Raw genomic sequence first — 22439 nt, forward strand, 5'->3', positions numbered from 1 at the left:
CTGAATGGTCCCCAGGACAATATGCAACTGAAAACTCACACCCCAGAAGTGACTCGAACCCATACTCCCAGAAGCAACGCAACTGGTATGTACAAGACGCACAAGTATGTCCTGGGGACCATTCAGGCTTGTTCGCATTTGTGTTCCTCACGTGTGCCCCAAAGAATGAGGTGATTTGAAAAAATGCTATGTCCAAGATTACTATCCGAGTGCCGGCGGTGGGGTGGTTCAAATAGCCTCGGCTATCACCTCATTTTGTCCGGTCGTGATGGTCAAGTGGATTAAGGCGTCTTGTACATACCAGTTGCGTTGCTTCTGGGAGTATGGGTTCGAGTCACTTCTGGGGTGTGAGTTTTCAGTTGCATATTGTCCTGGGGACCATTCAGGCTTGTTCGCATTTGTGTTCCTCACGTGTGCCCCAAAGAATGAGGTTATTTGGTAAAATGCTATGCCCAAGATTACTATCCGAGTGCCGGCGGTGGGGTGGTTCAAATAGCCTCGGCTATCACCTCATTTTGTCCGGTCGTGATGGTCAAGTGGATTAAGGCGTCTTGTACATACCAGTTGCGTTGCTTCTGGGAGTATGGGTTCGAGTCACTTCTGGGGTGTGAGTTTTCAGTTGCATATTGTCCTGGGGACCATTCAGGCTTGTTCGCATTTGTGTTCCTCACGTGTGCCCCAAAGAATGAGGTGATTTGGTAAAATGCTATGCCCAAGATTACTATCCGAGTGCCGGCGGTGGGGTTGTTCAAATAGCCTCGGCTATCACCTCATTTTGTCCGGTCGTGATGGTCAAGTGGATTAAGGCGTCTTGTACATACCAGTTGCGTTGCTTCTGGGAGTATGGGTTCGAGTCACTTCTGGGGTGTGAGTTTTCAGTTGCATATTGTCCTGGGGACCATTCAGGCTTGTTCGCATTTGTGTTCCTCACGTGTGCCCCAAAGAATGAGGTGATTTGGTAAAATGCTATGCCCAAGATTACTATCCGAGTGCCGGCGGTGGGGTGGTTCAAATAGCCTCGGCTATCACCTCATTTTGTCCGGTCGTGATGGTCAAGTGGATTAAGGCGTCTTGTACATACCAGTTGCGTTGCTTCTGGGAGTATGGGTTCGAGTCACTTCTGGGGTGTGAGTTTTCAGTTGCATATTGTCCTGGGGACCATTCAGGCTTGTTCGCATATATATATATATATATATATATATATATATATATATATATATATATATATATATATATATATATATATATATATATATATATATATATATATATATATAACGACATATATATATATATATATATATATATATATATATATATAACGACATATATATATATACGATATATATATATATATATATATAATGTACATATATATATATATATATATATATATATATATATATATACGATATATATATATATATATATAATGTACATATATATATATATATATATATATATATATATATATATATATATATATATATATATATATATATATATATATATATATATATATATATATACATATACATATATATATATACATGTATATAAATATATATAATGTACGAAAGATTGAGAAAATTCGTGTTAGAATTATTAATCTTACTTTTTCGGTCATATTCAATAATATATGTCTACAGGAAAGACTGCTACCAAATTATACTCATATATGTATATATATATATATATATATATATATATACTAATATATATATATATATATATATATATATATATATATATATATATATATATATATATATATATATATATATATATATATATATATATATATATATATATATATATATATATATATATATATGTCGTACCTAGTAGCCAGAACGCACTTCTCAGCCTACTATGCAAGGCCCGATTTGCGTAATAAGCCAAGTTTTCATGAATTAATGTTTTTACGACTACCTAACCTACCTAACCTAACCTAACTTTTTCGGGTACCTGACCAAACCTAACCTATAAATATAGGTTAGGTTAGGTTAGGTAGGGTTGGTTAGGTTCGGTCATATATCTACATTAATTTTAACTCCAATAAAAAAAATGACCTGATGCATAATGAAATGGGTAGCTTTATCATTTCATAAGAAAAAAATTTGAGAAAATATATTAATTCAGGAAAACTTGGCTTATTAGGCAAATCGGGCCTTGCATAGTAGGCTGAGAAGTGCGTTCTGGCTACTAGGTACGACATATATATATATATATATATATATATATATATATATATATATATATATATATATATATATATATATATATATTTATATATATATATATATATATATATATATATATATATATATATATATATATATATATATATATATATATATATATATATATATATATATATATATATATATATTTATATATGTCGTACCTAGAAGCCAGAACGCACTTCTCAGCCTACTATGCAAGGCCCAATTTGCCTAATAAGCCAAGTTTTCCTGAATTAATATATTTTCTCTAATTTTTGTCTTATGAAATGATAAAGCTACCCATTTCATTATGTATGTGGTCAATTTTTTTTTATCAGAGTTAAAATTAACGTAGATATATGACCGAACCTAACCAACCCTACCTAACCTAACCTAACCTATCTTTCTAGGTTAGGTTAGGTTAGGTAGCCGAAAAAGTTAGGTTAGGTTAGGTTAGGTAGGTTAGGTTGTCGAAAAACAATTAATTCATGAAAACCTGGCTTATTAGGCAAATTGGGCTTTGCATAGTAGGCTAACAAATGCGTTCTGGCTACTAGGTACGACATATATATATATATATATATATATATATATATATATATATATATATATATATATATATATATATATATATATATATATATATATATATATATATTATGAGGTGAGGGAACAGACTAGTGGGAATTAATATGTTTAGGAAATAGACTGAAATAAGACAGTATTAATTTACTTATGTCCTGGTGAAGGGGTTGAGCAGGTGAGTGGGTATGAACCCGTAACATTGTGTTAACGGGGCGAGATAATGTCTCGTAGCCTCCCATCTGGCGGCGCAGCTGGCCTTGATGAATGGGCTGGGGGTGCCCGCGAGTGAGATCTGCTCTAATTAGCTCAGTGTGGGAGGAATGGGGTATAGACTCGATGACGTCTATCTGTTTCCTCCGTCGATTGAGGTACGGATTATAACCTGAAATGGAACAAATGATATTCAGCACGGGTGAATGGGGAAAATATGATTATTATGCATGTGTGTTCGCTTGCAACTGGATGAAATACAGATACGAGAAGTGTATTTTTATATGCTACATACGTTTATGTGAAGTTTTATTCCGGCGATGTCCTCCTCGCGGGGCAGGTGAGCAATAAGGACACTTCACGGTTTTGTAAACTGAAATTGGAAAAATCATATTTAACTGTGTGGAATGTAATAGCCCGAATGAGTAAATATTCTCACACTATAAGAGATAATAGTTTACACACACACGCGATATTTCACCTGTGGATGCCAAAAAATGAACTGTGGAATATTAAATAAGAATAACACTCACGGTTATCACAGAAAATCTGCTGACATCACTTGCATTTGATGTCGTAATGGCCTAGGGGCGGTTTTTCACAGCTTGCGCATTGCAGCCGACATAGTTGATTTGGTGATGGAATATAAAACACTCCACATTTCATGCAAGCTGTAGAGGTTCGCCTTTTCATGATGCGGAGCTGTATGGGGAGTGTGTGTAGCGGATGAAGACTCGAGGTGAACTAAGGGCGCGTTTGTGTGTGATGGGAGTGAAATGGCCCGGGTCAAATGAGAAGTGATTGATGGCTGACAGGTGTGGGACTGCCGGCGGGAGTATGAACCGCACTCCCCTCCTTAACGGAATCGCAGTGGAGGGGGAGCCATGGTGGGGTGAACATCTCCACTCAACTCTGAAGACATTGAAAAACCATTAAGGCAAATGGACCACTCCCGCAAGAGGGTGCTCGCTCTCTTAACCCCCTCAACACTTACGGCTTTCTGTAGGGGGAAGCTAATGGACGTCCATGTTTTCCTCTCAGGTATGGGGGTTCTCCTCTCCCCTCCCTCGCCCCTCCCCCTCCCCCTCCCCCACCCCAAACAACATATCCGCTATGTTGGATCCCCTCAACCTCTACTTACCTTACTTACTATCATCAAACTATTATCGTCACACAGGATTAAGTCTATGACAAACACACATACATATTTAACTCTTTTCCTTGTATTTCTTACTCTACCACATAGCCCACATACTCTCCTACACCCCCAACAACATGACCTCCCATCTTTCCTGACCACATACCTTAACACTGGACGTTCAAACGCGCCAAACTTCAGGGAAAATTGCCTCCAAACCCTTTGCGACTACGACGACGCGCTGCGACTATGACGACGTGCTGCGACTACGACGACGCGCTGCAACTACAACGACGCGCCCTACCTGGCACCCAACAACATGACCTCCCGTCTTTCCTGACCACATACCTTAACACCGGACACTCACACGCGCCCGACACTCACCAAACTTCCGGGAAAATTCTCTCCAAACCCTTTGCGACTACGACGACGCGCGCCACCTGGCACCCAACAACATGACCTCCCATCTTTCCTGACCACATACCTTAACACCAGACACTCACACGCGCCAAACTTCCGGGAAAATTCCCCCCAAACCCTTTGCGACAACGACGACGCGCTGCGACTACGACGACGCGCAACACCTGCCCAGCTGGCACTCAAGAGTGCCACCTGGGCAGGTGGCGCACGTCGTCGTAGTCGCACTTTACACTACTAACCAACACTGGTCCATTAATCATCTACTCTAATTGTGTCTTATTTTTTCCATCTACACTCATTTTCTCAAGTAATATGTGTGTGATTAAGGTGCTACTTGCCCCGCTCCTGTGCCAGGTATGTCCACTACGGGCTCACCATAGCCCGTGCTACTTGCCCCGCTCCTGTGCCAGGTAAGTCCACTACGGGCTCACCATAGCCCATGCTACTTGCCCCGCTCCTGTGCCAGGTAAGTTATGGGCTCACCATAGCCCGTGCTACTTGCCCCGCTCCTGTGCCAGGTAAGGCCACTACGGGCTCACCATAGCCCGTGCTACTTGCCCCGCTCCTGTGCCAGGTAAGTCCACTACGGGCTCACTATAGCCCGTGCTACTTGCCCCGCTCCTGTGCCAGGTATGTTTCGGGCTCATCATAGCCCGTGCTACTTTCCCCGCTCCTGTGCTAGGTATGTTACAGGCTCATAATAGCCCGTGCTACTTGCCCCGCTCCTGTGCCAGGTAAGGCCACTACAGGCTCACCATAGCCCGTGCTACTTGCCCCGCTCCTGTAGCAGGTATGTTACGGGCTCACCATAGCACGTGCTACTTGCCCCGCTCCTGTGCCAGGTATGTTATGGGCTCACCATAGCCCGTGCTACTTGCCCCGCTCCTGTGAGAGGTAAGTTAGGGGCTCGCCATAGCCCGTGCTACTTGCCCCGCTCCTGTGACAGGTAAGTTACGGGCTCGCCATAGCCCGTGCTACTTGCCCCTCTCCTGTGACAGGTAAGTTATGGGCTCGCCATAGCCCGTGCTACTTGCAACTTGTTGTTCCAAATAAGGAATCTTAAACAACAAGAACAACAAGGACACAAATATAATTAAGTCTACGCTAGGAGTGGCTGTTCTCATCACCATTTTCTACCTTAGATGGCATTACTTAAATCGCCTTATCTAAGACATCATTTAGACATGGAGTGACAAGAGTTCTTCCCAAGGCTAACTACTGACCTTTTTCCCCGGATGCTGCCCACAACAGTTGCCAAGCTCCCGGGTACCTATTTTTTACCTCTAGGTGAACAGAGGCATCAGATGAAAGGGTTCATGCCTAACCGTCTCCGTCCAGCTTGGAATATTTATTAAAAACAATTTGTTGCTACGTACGAATTATCAGGATTATTAATAAAGATTAATTAATAATGATAATTAATTAATAATGATAATTAATAAAGTGTAAACAAATAAAATAAATCACTATTTCAAAAGCAAACTTTTATGCTCAATAAATATTGAGATATAAGAATAAAGGTACTGTTATTTATTATTTAAAAGGCACTGTTGTTGTTTAAGATTCAGCTATTGGCAACAAAGTTCCAAGTAGCACAGGCTATGGTGAGCCCGTAGTGGACTTACCTGGCACAGGAGCGGTGCAAGTAGCACGGGCTATGGTGAGCCTGTAGTGGACTTACCTGGCACAGGAGCGGGTTAAGTAGCACGGGCTATGGTGAGCCCGTAGTGGACTTACCTGGCACAGGAGCGGGGTAAGTAGCACGGGCTATGGTGAGCCCGTAGTGGACTTACCTGGCACAGGAGCGGGGTAAGTAGCACGGGCTATGGTGAGCCCGTAGTGGACTTACCTGACACAGGAGCGGTGCAAGTAGCACGGGCTATGGTGAGCCCGTAGTGGACTTACCTGGCACAGGAGCGGTGCAAGTAGCACGGGCTATAGTGAGCCCGTAGTGGACTTACCTGCCACAGGAGCGGGGCAAGTTGCACGGGCTATGGTGAGCCCGTAGGGGACTTACCTGGCACAGGAGCGGGGCAAGTAGCACGGGCTATGGTGAGCCCGTAGGGGACTTATTAAAAAAGGCACTGTTTTTACCTTTTGTTTTTATTATTAAAAACGTACCTTTCTTTCTCTCTCACCTGCTCCTGACCTCTCGCCTCTCTCTCTTCCCTCACTCATCTGCCTGTACTCTTCTTTCTATTAGTACTATGTACTATTTCCGGGCTATTCATGCCCGTGCCACCTCTTGGGTAGCTTAATCGTCAATCTTAATCAATCAATCCCTTCTTCTTCACATGACGTGATAATAGTCCAAAACGGACCCAAACGTCGTTGTTTCATCATTGTCTGATGAGTGGTTTGGTCATCATATCTTCAGCCCCGTTATTGTCACTCATCGTCTGCATACTGTATCAAGCCTATGGTCCCATACCAGGCCAAATTCATATATATATATATATATATATATATATATATATATATATATATATATATATATATATATATATATATATATATATATATATATATATATATATATATATATATATATATATATATATATATATATATATATATATACATAACTGAAAACTCCACACCCCAGAAGTGACTCGAACCCAGACCGCCAGGAGCACATTGAAACTGGTGTACATGGTGCCTTAAACCACTCCACCATCAGAGACCGTACAAAAGGCGGTGACAGCCGAGGCTATTTGAACCACCAGCAGCAACGGCAATTTGATGGTAATCTTGGGCATAGCTATTTCATCAAATCACCACATTTTAGTGGGGCCACGTGAGCAACACAAATGCGAACAAGCTTGAATGGTCCCCAAGCATACATGCAACTGAAAACTCCACACCCTAAAAGTGAACATGACATCTGATGTCTGAAGCATGATATCTGATGTCTGAAGCATGATATCTGATGTTTGAAGCATGATATCTGGTGTCTGAAGCATGATATCTGGTGTCTGAAGAATGATATCTGGTGTCTGAAGCATGACATCAGATATATGAAGCATGACATCAGATATCTGAAGCATGACATCTGATATCTGAAGCATGACATCATATATCTGAAGCATGACATCAGATATCTGAAGCATGATATCAGATATCTGAAGCACGAGATCAGATATCTGAAGCATGTCATCAGATATCTGAAGCACGACATCAGATATCTGAAGCATGACATCAGATATCTGAAGCATGACATCAGATGTCTGAAGCATGACATCAGATGTCTGAAGCATGACACCAGATGTCTGAAGCATGACATCAGATATCTGAAGCATGACATCAGATATCTGAAGCATGACATCAGATGTCTGAAGCATGACACCAGATGTCTGAAGCATGATGCCAGATATCTGAATCATGACACCAGATGTCTGAAGCATAACTTCAGATGTCTGAAGCATGACATCAGATATCTGAAGCATGACATCAGATATCTGAAGCATGATATCAGATATCTGAAGCATGACATCAGATATCTGAAGCATGACATCAGATATCTGAAGCACGACATCAGATATCTGAAGCATGACATCAGATGTCTGAAGCATGACATCAGATATCTGAAGCATGATATATGACATCTAGTTGCTAACGCTTCAAGAAATAAATCACATTACCCTATCTGCTTTACTTCAGACATGCATGGATTTTTTCAGCTTAAGATATCTAAGTAATCACGACTCACAGAGCTGTCTCACATTGACGCTAGTTCAGCACTATGAATAATAATTAAGACTGTGTTTTTTTGCTCATGTCCAAAGATGATGTAAAATGAATACAGCCATATTTTCTGCATTTACAGAAGTACAGTATCTTAATAAGACCTCAGGATCCTCCTTTAGAAGTGCTTAGAACCTATTTTTGATTCTTAATCCTCTCGTTCGGAATGAGGGTAATGGCGTCAACTCTAATGACATCTTTCGCATGTTATAATCACGTCAACGACACCCTTGCGAAAATGACATTTCATATTAACAACAAAAGGATATTAAAGTGATGCGATACAGAATTTCATTTTCGAATTGTCAACTTTTCTTTTTACGACTGGGTGAGTTTTCTCTATTTTTACGTCGCCTGGTAAAATATATATAACATCAATGTAATTATTATGAAGAAATTGACTTTCAGTAGCAATTACTTAATGTTCATGTTAATGGGAAAATGTATAGCATCTTTGTAGTGTACATCGTGTGTGTGTAGAGTAAATGGAAACCCCAAGTGTAGGCTAAATGAGTTGGCAACCTCGAACCCGTGTGTGATAGTGATCTTTGAACTCAGGCTCTTGGACGCATGTTCGAATCCTCGTCACGGCCCTTGTGGATTTGCTCATTTGAACCCAGGCGTCAGCTCACTACTTAAAATGTACTAAAACAAATGCAAATCGCCAAATCAGAATTTATGAATCAATCATTTCTGCTTATATGAATGATAATCAAATAATAATTCATGTATAATAATTTGTAAATTGAGAAACTAGATACGTCAACTGGGATAACGACGATTGCGATAATTACACCGGTGATTACGATACTATGATAACGAGTAATGATAATTAGATGATGATAATTACGATGAGTTACTACTATAAATAAAATGGCTGTGAGGATAACTACGATAATTATAACTCATATATGATATATGATTTCCAATCGGAAGTGGAGGCATGTTGTAATCGTTGTAATTATCAGGACTCGGTAATTGTGCCAATGGTGTTAGTAGTTGTTGTTATTGCTACGTTAATGACTTGGTGGTAGAGGTATGGTGGTGGTTGTGGTGGAATAATGGTGGTAGTGTTTAGTGTTGGTTGTGGTGTTGGTGTATGTCTTCATTGAGGTGTTGTAGGCCTAATTTAGCAATTTACACAGCCTAGCTGTGGTGAAATTAACACAGCCTAGCTATGGAGAAATGAACACAGCCTGGTTATGGTGAAATTAACACAGCCTAGCTATGGTGAAATTTACACAGCCTAGCTATGGTGAAATTAACACAGCCTAGCTATGGTGAAATTTACACAGCCTAGCTATGGTGAAATTAACACAGCCTAGCTATGGTGAAATTAACACAGCCTAGCTATGGTGAAATTAACACAGTCTAGCTATGGTGAAATTAACACGGCCTAGCTATGGTGAAACTACACTCTCCCTCACCATACAACACTCTCTCTCATTACACTCACAAATCCACTTTCATAACATACACAATCTCCTGTTCATCTCAGCCAGTTATCCTGTTTAATTACCAATCTCTTCATTTCCGTTCGAGACATTGAAATCCTGCATAATGTTTTTCATGTAATATTGAATAGACATAACAAATTAAGATGCATTAAACACAAATTTAACAATTTATTCATTCTAATTTAATTTAAAAAGAGTTAATTGTGACCTACGATTGAGATAAACAAATGTAGTGTAGTGTAGCGAAGTGTATATTGTATATTATGTATACTGAAGAATATTGTAAGAATGTGAATACTGCACATTCTTATGTATGGGCCACAGAAAGAAAGAAGGAGAGTTAGGTTCTGTGAAACACTTTACACACAACCTGTTCTCGCACTTCCTCTTCCAACTGCGGGCTCACCATAGCCCGTGCTACTTGGAACTTTTTGGTTCAGGTTTTGGTTTTGGCGAATCTTAAACAACAAAATACCTCTTCCGGTCGACCACAGAGATGCACTCGCCTACATGACGTATGACGTCAATTATTTTTTATTTTAGTTAAAATTAACGTAGATATATGACCGAACCTAACCAACCCTACCTTGCATACTATATATAGGTTGATCGTACGCCTGGCCGGAGAAACCAGTCAGGTTGTAAGTAGTTTTGAGTGGCAAAGTGTAATGTGTTTGAGCCCCACTACACACACCTACACTATATCTATCAATCTATTTATCTATATATCTACCTGACTCTCTATCTACCTATGTATCCATGTCTATATCTCACTCACTAAGTCTCTATCCATTACTCATTATTTTCCCTGTAGTTTGATACGGCTATCAAACCTTCATAAAATGCTCATGTTACTTAGTATGCTTAGGAGGTCAAGCCATATAGTCTGGGGGAAAAAGTCTAGATGAGATAACAAGCGTCTTAATTCCACCGATGTGACCCATCTCGTACACAGCGCTGGAAAGTAGAACAGTCTTGATATTATAGATTTTTTTTTTTATCTTTATTTAAAAAAATACAATATAAATTTCATATACATAAGTGTTACAAGGCAATTATACATTACAATTCATAGTGAACAAGTGTTTCAGTAGTGCAGAACAAGATCTTTAAAAAAAACTGAATGTTATACTTATTTACCTATAAACGATTTACAAAAATTGGAGAATAAATTTACATTAAAATACAGGGGAAATTATTACATTTAAATATATATTTTATACAATTCTCAGTAACAAATTTTCCATATCATCACCGAGCATGACCCTTAAACCCCAAATGTTATACCTGATCCTGCCTCGCAAGAACTTCAAGATTTTGTCTACTGAGTAACCTTCCTGCCTGCTTATCCACACACAAAAAATGTAATCAGAAGGTAACATAATTATTGTATTCCTAATTTTCTTGCATTTTATGTCAATATGAAACATTAAAAGCCTCATTAACTTAGTCCTTAATGCCCAACATCAATAACCTATCATTAGTAGGGAGGGTCTCATGAATATAGCGATACAATAGCTCACGTTGTTTTGGGGCAATAAATTTAACATGAAGGTTTGCCCATATTACTTGCCAGCTAAAGAGTGGATATGCCTCCTCTACTCTATGAACTATGTTTGGCAGTATAACATCATACACTTGTTTACTGTTCATCATTAAAAAAACTTCAATATTACAAATCCGCCTGAGAACATCAATTGCACGTGAATAAAAGTGAGGTGAAATAAAGGCAAGGCCAATATACTCTGGCATATGTATCAAGTAGCTAACACGTAATTTACAATAGTTATGTCCTAGTGCATTTACACTATCCCTCTGCATTATCTCCTTTCTAAAAGTAACACATAAGATTGCCAATGAATTATGGTACACATTCAGTATTCCTATTCCACCGTTTTTCTTACCTTTACATAGGGTAGTTCGTTTAATTGGTTGGTATCTACCATACCATACATATCTAAAAATAGTTTTATCAATCTCTATAGCACTTTTCTTGTCTATGGGAAAGCTGTGAGACAAATACCACACTTTAGACAAAATTTTGCAATTGATTATTACAGCCTTCTGAAACAGGGTCAATTTCCTATTTGACAACATATTCGTAGCAACTATTATATTCCCACATAGTACTTGCCAATTCGTAACCAATGTTGTGTCATATGTTTTACACCAGCAAATCCCAAGAGCTTTAATAGACTCCACTACCTTTAACCATGAACCTGTCCAGTTAACCTTATTACACAAACTGCCAAGCCCCATCATACACGTTTTGTTCTTGTTAATAACAGCACCTGTCGCTCCTTCAAAGTTGTCTAACTCATTCTGAACGTTCACCACCGAGTCTTCTGTCGACACAAAAATAGTTGTATCGTCTGCATAACCAACAAAAGGAAGTGTCATAGCATTAGGAAGACGAGGTGGAACAATAAAGTCATTGCTTTTTATTGCCAAGTACAGTGGCTCTTGAAATATAACATACAAAATCATTGAAAGGGGACATCCCTGACGTACAGATCGTTCAACTGAAAAAGGTTTACTTAAGACTCCATTGATACAGACGCTGCTCCGACACTGTTTATAAAGCATACGGATCCAATCAATAAATTCTTGTGCCACTCCTACCCTATCCAATATTTCTAATACAAACTGAACATCAACACGGTCAAAGGCTTTCGACCAGTCGAGGTTTATCATGGAGGAAGGAACATTATTCTCAGACACATAATACACAACATCTCTAATTACATTATTACAATTGATTATAGATCTTCCAGGCACACCACAAAACTGTTCCTTTGATATAATTTTATCCATTGCAATCCTAAGTCTATTTGCCAACAGTTTCGATACTATTTTATAATCCTGGTTTAGTAGGGAAAGTGGCCTCCAGTTCGTTAGAATATGCAAATCACCCGTTTTAGGTATCATCTTAATAATCCCATGAAATTGTGACATGCTAAGCTTCCTATGCTGTATGCTATACTGCACCACTTGTACAAAGTCTTTACCAATGACATCCCATAGATAGAAATAAAATTCCGCCGGGAACCCATCACAGCCAGGTGATTTACCTTTCTTTAAACTCCTGACCACACTCCACACCTCCTGCTTATCTACATCTGCCAATAATGACGTGTTGTCATCCTGGGTTAAAACCCGTGTACATTTTCCAAGGAAATACTCCCGCATACCTTGGTCTACGTTCACTTTTTTGTACAATTTCTCTAATTCACCCCGAACATAACATACAATCCCATCCGTATTTGTCATATCCGTCCTATCACCTGCTTTAATACTAGTCACAAGTGCTGTACCCTTGTTATTCTTGACTTTACTTAACAAATAAGGAGAGAGTTTTTCACCATACATCCTATCATTAATCTGGAGGCGAACATTGACTCCTTCAGATATTTTATCCCTCAATTTGTTAATTCTGTCTTTTAAAATGGTAATTTCTTCATACTTGTCTAATCCCATATTGACCTTTACATAAAGTTGTTTTAGTCTGTGTTGGAATAAGTTTAACAGACCATATTTTTCAGCAGGCTTTTGTTTGGATACTTTCACGAAGAAACTTTTGCATGCAACTTTACACATGTCCCACCACTCCAACAGACATCTGAACTTATGTTTTTGCCCAACCAGATGTTCCCACAATACTTGAAAATTATCAATTACATCTCTACTCTGCAACAGACTGCAATTGAGCTTCCATGACCCTGTCCCCACTTTAACCTGATCGTCAATAACAAGCTTCACCACAACCATACAGTGATCTGAAAAGCTGACCGGAACAGTACTGCAAGAACTAATTTTATCATGTAACGAGTGCATATATATTCTGTCACGCCTAGAACCATAATTCTGGCGAACATATGTGTATTCATATACACCTCCGTTAATGCTATTTGCATCCTTGATACCAATACATTTCAAAAGTGTAATTAAAGCAGAAGATACACATGCGTTCGACTGAATGCTACAATCTCTCATAGAAGTGACACATTTAAAGTCGCCACCAAAAATAACGTTACGCGTATCATTTCTGAAAAAAATATAATAACTCGTTAGAGAACAAGTCCTCCCTCTCTTTCTTCCTGCGAGTGCCAGAGGGAGCATACACATTAAGTACAGTAATTATTGTGTCAAAAAAGGAAATCCTCGCATATAAAACATTACCATTATCATCCATTTCAGTATTAAGAACCTTGATGTGGGCTCGCTTAGCAATCAATATCATCGTACCACCTTTCAACAAGGTCGTTGGATTTATCAATATTTCAAAGAAATCAAGCAGCACATCAAGTTTCTTAACATCTTGTACATTGTGTTCTTGCACTAAAAGTACATCCAAATTATGATATTAAAACAATGATATCAGCTGCAACTGTTTATTTCTACAATTGAGCCAGAATGTAATTTTGAGAGAAACCAAAATTACTCGTTATCCATCTTTATCTCACTTGACATTATCTTAGTTCATCTTTCCCTTTTCGAAATCTAAGTTTAATATTTGCACTCGCGTCTCGATTCTGTTCATCTTCCACAAGATCCCACCATGTCTTATCACTGTTCTCTTTACCATGATCCTCATTCACTGGTTGTACTGTGCCCTCGCTACGTTTCGGTGACTCTTCGGGGCCTTGGTCACGGTGAACTTCAAAGGCAACAACCTGCTCAATTTTTCAGAGACTTTTAATTTAGCGGCGTAGTCCTTCATACGTTGCAGATCAATACTCCGAGTAAATTTTTTTCGTTTCTTCACATGACTTGTTACAGAACCAGCCTTCAAACCCATAGCCTTCACACCCCCAGCCTTCACACTACCCCTACCCTTGCTATCACACCTTACTGAAGAGGGTGGAGTTGCCCTCTGCACAGACATTTCTACATCACTATCCTCCATGGTGTCATCCTCTACATCCAGTTGACAACCAATTACTTGTTCCATCGTCACCTCACCAAGGTCAGCACCAACGCCAACCTCGCAGCTTCAGCGCCTATGTTATGGGTGTCCACATGTATAGTGTCCAGACTTACCTCACCCTCACCAGGGTGACCAACAGCCGGTAAAGCGTCCTGAGCAGTGCCGTCTGCACCCTCCTTGTCTGCATTACCATTTTCGTTCTGAGCAGTGTCATCTGCACCCTCCTTGTCTGCATCGCCTTTATCGTCCTGATCTAAGTTACCTTCACTGGCCTCATTCGCACTGGGAGTCACTCCCACAGACGTTTCACTTACAGAGTTGTGGGTTACTTCATCTACCTCACCTGGAACTACAGTATTTACAACATTGGGTTTATTTCCTGATACACTATCCTCTATTAATGGCGGAAAGTCATGTTCATGAAAAATGTTGATCCGTTCTGATGCCTCCACCTGGCAGGCAGCAGCCATGTGACCAGTATGCCCACCCTTAAAACAAGTTTGCATTTGACCATTGTATATAAATTTAATATAATGACCTGCTACTGACATTGATGAAGGAATATTACTGTGAAGTTCCATCTTTACTGTTCATGTTCCATTAAAACACCCTTTTCCTGGGCCATAGGTATATTTATTAAAACGAACATTGTCCACTTTCCCATAGTTTTGTGTATAATAGTTCTATTCAACATTTCAAACGGCGCATCCCTCACAGAAACGTATGTAAACGTTTTGCTCAAATTAATCACTTGTACTGATCCTTTCCCATTAGGTAAACTTATAGTGACATCATCATACTTCTTAAGAAACTCTGAAAACGCCACATTGTTTTCAAATTTCAACACCACTCTGTTTCCTGGCAGTGGTTGGTAACCAAATATTTCTTCCTGCTTGATCTGTAACACATCGAAGATCGTGTTGGATACAAGGTCGGGATCAGCATGACAACTAAACTTGAGTCCTATGGACTCCTTCTGCTTTAGTGGAGGTGTGTAGGAGCCCATGATGGCTCATATACCACCCCCAGCGTGACGTTATCCGCCCATCCGTCAACACGCCGGCCAACAGCGACAACAAACACATCCACTCACCAGACGCCAGTAGCAGAGCGAATCAAAACAAGTCTTCTCACCACCACATCCACGACGAGACTCAACTAGTCTAAACTAACCGAACGTAACCTAACCTAACCTAACTAACTCCTGGATACCTATTTACTGCTAGCTGAACAGAGGCATTCGGTGATAAGACACACTACCAACAATTACTGCCCTATTTCTATTTCAACGAAAATAGCCAATTTCTTAGCCTACACTAATCTAACCTAATTAAACCTAACCTAACCTTACCTATATATATATATATATACTTCACTACTCACTAACATCATCACAGTAGTAGGGATGACAACGCACAGAACATTTTTTTTTTTGGGGGGGGGGGGAAATCACGCGTGTGAGTCAGGGTTTTGAGGTCTAAAATCACGCGTGTGAGTCAGGGTTTTCAGGTTCCAATATCCCGCGTGTGAGTCAGGGTTTTCAGGTCCAATATCCCGCATATAGCTTCGTGTTTTTCAGGTAAATTTTGTCAGTCACAGATTTTAGAAGTTGTTAAAAGTTCTTATGATGAAAATAATATCCGAGACTTTGGAAGTTTGTTAAGAGTTCTTATGGGAGAAATTCAAAATCGTGTTTATGAGCCAGGGTTTTCAGGTAAATTTTGTCAGTCATAGATTTGGAATTCTTATAATGAAATAATGTCATACGAGTTTGTTAAGAGTTCTTATGGGTAAAATTCAAGTCACTGATGTGGAATTAAGGAAATTTTATGATGAAATAATGTCATACGAGTTTGTTAAAAGTTCTTATGATGAAAATAATGTCTTACGAGTTTGTTAAGAGTTCATATGGGAGAATTTTTTCAGAGTTCCTGCCAATCATAAACAGATATTTAGGCTGTATATGTTTAAGTTGGATTCTTACTTAGAAACTAGTATATTGCTATATAAGTAAATCATTTTCCTGCCCCCTCCCCCCTGCATCTCCTGCTCGTACATCACACCCCTCCCTCCCCCTTACCTCGCAATCTCTCGCCGCACCTGTGTTTACTTTAGACCGTCAGCCAGACGCCGCATGCAAGGTCACCTCTTTAATCTTAATCTTATCATCTCCGAAATATCTGGACCATCCCTCCACCCTCTCTCTCTCTCTCTCTCTCCATATTGTTCATTCATAGTTCCTTTTCATTAAACTAGTCAGTTTTACATATATAAACAAAGTCAGGGTCTAGCTCACGTTCCCGCCTTAGGTTTACTAATACATCTTCTTTAGTATCCAATCATTTTCTTTGAGATGTAAAACACAGCTATTTCAAACGTATTAAAATACAATAATTTTGTTATCGAGCTCCAGCTCATGTTCCCCCGCCTTAGTCCTCTGTCGTATATTGAATACTAACAGTTCAACATATAATGATTACTAACAGTCCAATCCCTCTAAAATTTTAAAAAATAATCATATTTCAAACGTAGTTCAATACAGTAATTTTGTTACCAAGCTCCAGCTCTTGTTCTCCACCTTAGTTCCCTCGCACATCTTCGTTATTAACACAGTATTTTTCATGAAATTTTAAAACAGCCATACTTCTAACTGTGTAAGTAAAGATAACACATTTACCGAACTCTAGCTCTCGTTCCCACCTTAGTTCTCTCACGTATCTTCGGTAATACCTATTCAAATTCCCCGAAATTTCTACCCGCTGTATTTCAGTCACGGTAAATAAGATCAAGTCAGTTACTGAGCTCCAGCTCTCATTCCCTACCTTAATTCCCTCTTGTTTCTTCCGTAATATCCTAGCAAATTCCCTGAAATTTATACCCTCTGTATTTCAGACATAGTAAATAGGACCCAAACAATTATCAAACTCTAGCTCTTGTCCCCAAGCTTAGTTCATTTGTTCAAGATTGTTAGTAACAGACCAATTATCCCGAAATTTAAAGCAGACATACTTCAAAGTTAGTAAATAAGATCAAGTCAGTTACTGTGCTCCAGCTCTAGTCCCCACTTTAGTTCTCTCTCGTATCTTTGTAAATAACCCATCAATTTCCCTAAAATTTTTACCCTCTGTATTTCAGACATAGTAAATATGATATAAACAATTATAAAACTCTAGCTCTTGTCCACTGTCCAAGTTCACTCCTGTAAATTCATTACTATCAGTCCAAATCCCCCTGAGATTTAAACACCCAACTACATTTTCAGACATAGTAAATAAAAAGCCAGTTCAGTTATCAAGTTTCAACTCTTGTCCCTCAGCTTAGTTCATTTTGTATAAGTTCTTATTTCCAACTAAATCACCTGAGATTTAAGATCACCTTATTTCTAACGTAGTAAAATTAATCAGGGCATTAGCCAAGCTCCATTTCCTGTCTTAGATCATCAAACAAAAATATATCCAATCAAAGTCCCTCTCCAGCCTAACTCTTTATCAGAGTAATCACCTAACCCTTAATCATCCCCAACGTATCCAGACCTTCAATAATCATTCTGTATTTGCTTATTTTATCTATATTCAGCTGTGTTCTTCACATTTTCCCCCTGTTATCTGTGTTCGCTCCACGTTCTACAAATGTTCACAGCAAGCTCAGTTCAAATTTTTTCACCTATTTTTCTCATTTTTTCTGTTGTCTACCATTTTCCCCGTATGTTCATTATGTTTTTGTCATGTTTTTCATGTACATCATATGTTCTCTGTATAACTTTTATACACAATATTCATGTTCTCAATGTTCTTAGTTTGTTCTTCACATGTTCAGTGTTCATTCTTTGCATTCCCTATGTTCCTTATCATGTCTTCATTATCTCTATAAGTTCATATTCCCTTCATGTTCACTCTATTCATCAACTTTTTCTTACATGTGTTCTTTGCCATGTTTTATGTGTTCACCATATGTTCACTGAGTTTATTCCCTTACTTTACCTCAATTTTGTATGTTCTTTGTTTCTTTAAACCAATTTGTTTCTTCCATTCACTAACTAGTTCTTTGTCAAATATTAACATCGGCAATACAGTTCCCTCAACAATATTAGTCACCCAGTTTTATTTGCAAAACTATGTCAAAGTAATTCTTGTAGTCAACTTAATAGTTCTACCAACACTGTTCTTAAACAAATGTACACTTTATTCAGTTCCAAATTTACAAAGACAAACCTTTCTTGTAACGTTCCTTAACTAAAAATCTTTCGTCAATCAACTAAAACATAGTCACTTTCGTCATTTCTCAACTAAACTTATTATCCAGTCAACCAAAAAGTAGTCAAAGGAATCTTTCCAACACTGTTCATAACTAACATTATCCATCGTCAATCAACTAAAAAATAATAACTTTCATCATTTCTTAACTAAACTTATTCCCTAGTCATCAGAAAATAACCGTGTTCTTCATGTTTCATTGTCATTTCATAACTAAAATTATCCATCAATCAACAGAAAAAGTCATATTCATCATTGTTCCTAACTAAAATTATGTTTGTCAAGTAAGAAAATATAGTCAAAGATATCTTTCATCGCTGTTCTTAACTGACATTTATACTTTGGGGAGCACAAAAATAGTCTCCCTCATCATGTTTGTCTTTTTTGCTTAACTAAAAAATAGTTACTTCATCATGTTTCCCTGTCATTTCTTAACTGAAATATCACTTCTCTCATCTGAAAAATAGTCATGTGTTGCCTCTTTCCAACACTGTTCTTGACTAAAGTAACCTTTCACTTCGCTAAAATAGTCATATTCATCATTGTTCCTAACTAAAATTATATGTCGTTAAGTAAGAAAAATAGTCAAAGGTGCTCTCAGTAACACCAAAGTTACTCTTCTAGAAATTAAAGACACTCTTCAATACATCAAGGACTTACTCAAAGACATCAAAGTTGCACTCAAAGACATCCTTTGAGACATCAAAGACATCCTTTAAGACATCAAAGTTATTCTCAGAGGCATAAAAGCTATTCTCAGAGACATAAAAGTTATTCTCAGAGACATGAAAGTTATTCTCAGAGACATAAAAGTTATTCTCTAAGTAACCTTTCGTTCGTCAGAGAAACTTTCTAAGACATCTTCGTTCATTAAAGTTAATCGCAGAGGCATAAAAGTTATTCTCAGAGCTATCAAAACTATTTTCGATGTCATCAAAAAGTATTTTCTCGTTCATCAAAGTTAATCTCAGAGTTAACAAAGGTAATCTCTAGCTCACTCTCGTACGTCAAAGTTGTTTCAAAAACATGAAAGTTATTCTCAGAGTTATCCAAAGATATTCTCATGTCCACAAAAGTTATTCTGAGCTATCAAAGTTAATCTCAGACATCTTTGTTCATAAAAGTTATTCTCAGTCATGAAATGTTATTCTCTAAGTAACTTTCCGTTCATCAAAGATATTCTCTCTAAGCCATCACTGTTCTTCTCTAAGGCATAAAAAGTTATTCTCTATGTCATCAAAAAGTTATTCTCTGAGCTAACAAAATACTAATGTTTTCAAAGACATTCTCAAAGTCATCAAAGTTATTCTAAGAGCTAACAAAAGTTATTCTCAGAGTCACCTTCGTTCTTCAGAGAAACTTTCCAAAACATCTTTGTTCATCAATGTTATTCTCGGAGTCATCAAAAGGTATTCTCTAACTCACTTTTTTCATTAAAGTTAATTTCTATGTTATAAAAGTTATTCTCAGAGACATTTAAAGTTAATCTTGCTCATGAAAGTTGTTCTCTAAGACACAAAAGTTATTCTCAGAGTCATCAAAGTTGTTCTCTAAGATATTAATGTTGTTCTCTAAGACATCAAAGATGTTCTCTAAATCATAAAAGTTAATCTCTAAGTCACCTTCGTTCATTAGAGAAACTTTCCAATCCATCTTCGATGATCAAAGTTATCTCTAATTCGCCTTCGTTCTCCAAAAGTGGTTCTCTAAGACACCTTCGTTCATCAAAGAAACTCTCCTTCTTCCATTATGTTATTCTTTAAGACATCTTCAGTCATAAAATTTCTCTCCAAAATGTAACTAGTTCAGCTTTTCATACCAAACCTGCACTTCTGTTAAAATATATTTTCTTAGTTACTTTACCCTAAAACTGTTTCTCTGAACTACACTGCTCAAACCTATGTAACCTATCCTCTCCACCCAATGTTACTTAGATAACGTAACATTCCTAGAGCTAGAGCTAGAGTTTTATAATTGTTTATATCATATTTACTACATTCGTAACATTCGTAACGTAACATTCCTAGAGCTAAGAGCTAGAGTTTTATAATTGTTTATATCATATTTACTATGTGTGAAATACAGAGGGTAAAAATTTTAGGGAAATTGATGGGTTATTTACAAAGATACAAGAGAGAACTAAGGTGGGGATGAGAGCTGGAGCACAGTAACTGACTTGATCTTATTTACTTACTTTGAAGTATGTCTGCTTTAAATTTCGGGAAAATTGGTCTGTTACTAATGATCTTGTACAAATGAACTAAGCTGGGGGACAAGAGCTAGAGTTTGATAATTGTTTGGATCCTATTTACTATGTCTGAAACACAGAGGGTATAAATTCCAGGGAATTTGATAGGATATTATGGAAGAAACAAGAGGGAAGTAAGGTGGGGGATGAGAGCTGGAGCTCAGTAACTGACTTGATCTTATTTACCGTGACTGAAATACAGCGGGTAGAAATGAGTTTGTGAGTGGTAAACAAGCAATCTAATATCTAATATGGGCTATTTTAGGCCTCGTTCTGTAAAAAATCTGTGTTTTACTAAGGAAGGAAAATCCGGTTTGTTTTATTCCTCGTTTTATTTCAAAAATAAATAGTACATAGGAGAAGGAACGAAGGGTTTGTCATTGCCGCCATTTTCTGTGTTTGGCGGGGGGGGGGGGGGGAGGGGGGTGTTGTTGGGTGTTGGAGGGGGGTGTTGTTGGGTGTTGGAGGGGGGTGTTGTTGGGTGTTGGAGGGGGGTGTTGTTGGGTGTTGGAGGGGGGTGTTTGGGGGGTAGGGGTACGGCGGCCTCCATTGTGGGGGTTGGGGGTTGGGAGGGGACATGGGGGGGGATGGGGTCCGGAGGAGCTTCCGTGGGAAGTGTGGTGGGGGATGGGGGTGTAACAAACTAGGCTGGTTGTAAGAATTATCCAGAGTGGTTTATCGACAAAAGAGAATGGGAAGCTGAGCCCGCGTGGTGACCTGGGACCTGACCCCAGGGAAATTCGCGGTGAAAATAATCGACGCCTTGTTCATAGCTGCGTATAATGAATCATCCTATAGTATTCAGTAATTTAGAGAAATTAGCCTTTATTCATTTTGTATTAAAATTGTATTGTATAATAGTACTGTGTACAATATCAAGAGTATTCTAATTATTGAGTTAAGTCACCATCAGTGACGTCACGAATCAGATCTAAGTTGTAAGGCGAAGTGACCGGCGGTCATAGGTCATCAGGGTTGACATGTCTACTATTTCTCAAAGTTCAATTAACCATTTTGGGGATCGGGAACAGCTCTGCCGTTAGATGCTTGTGTAATTTAATTTCAGTAAAATAATTCAACCAGTCTGGATCAATTAAGTACAACAGAGGTTAATTGTTATAACTTAAACCTGGCTAAGTAACTTGGTAAAACTTAGACTATGCGGAAGGATACAATGCTCTAGTCTGGGGTAGACCAGACGAGGACAGATCAGTGTGAACTCAAGATCAACT

General features: G+C 38.5%; 1 protein-coding gene across 1 annotated transcript; it reads right to left on the bottom strand.

Annotated features, from left to right (window-relative positions):
• Positions 1-5552: 5552 nt before the first annotated feature.
• On the bottom strand, positions 5553-8171 carry LOC138362923 (selection and upkeep of intraepithelial T-cells protein 5-like). Its single transcript, XM_069321503.1, has 2 exons — positions 7443-8171; positions 5553-5636 (listed from the first exon to the last, which is right to left on the bottom strand). The coding sequence occupies exons 1-2, from the start codon at positions 8169-8171 to the stop codon at positions 5553-5555; spliced, it is 813 nt and encodes a 270-aa protein (XP_069177604.1).
• Between the last annotated feature and the right edge of the window lie 14268 nt (positions 8172-22439).

Source organism: Procambarus clarkii, chromosome 9 (assembly GCF_040958095.1).
Source record: "Procambarus clarkii isolate CNS0578487 chromosome 9, FALCON_Pclarkii_2.0, whole genome shotgun sequence".
Classification (NCBI taxonomy): domain Eukaryota; kingdom Metazoa; phylum Arthropoda; class Malacostraca; order Decapoda; family Cambaridae; genus Procambarus; species Procambarus clarkii.

Coding starts and splice junctions, on each gene's coding strand:
- LOC138362923 (XM_069321503.1), bottom strand. CDS start 8,171: ATGCTTCAGATATCTGATGTCATGCTTCAGACATCTGATGTCATGCTT. Junction 5,637..7,442: donor ATGTCATGTTCACTTTTAGG/GTGTGGAGTTTT, acceptor TTGTTGTTTAAG/ATTCCTTATTTGGAACAACA.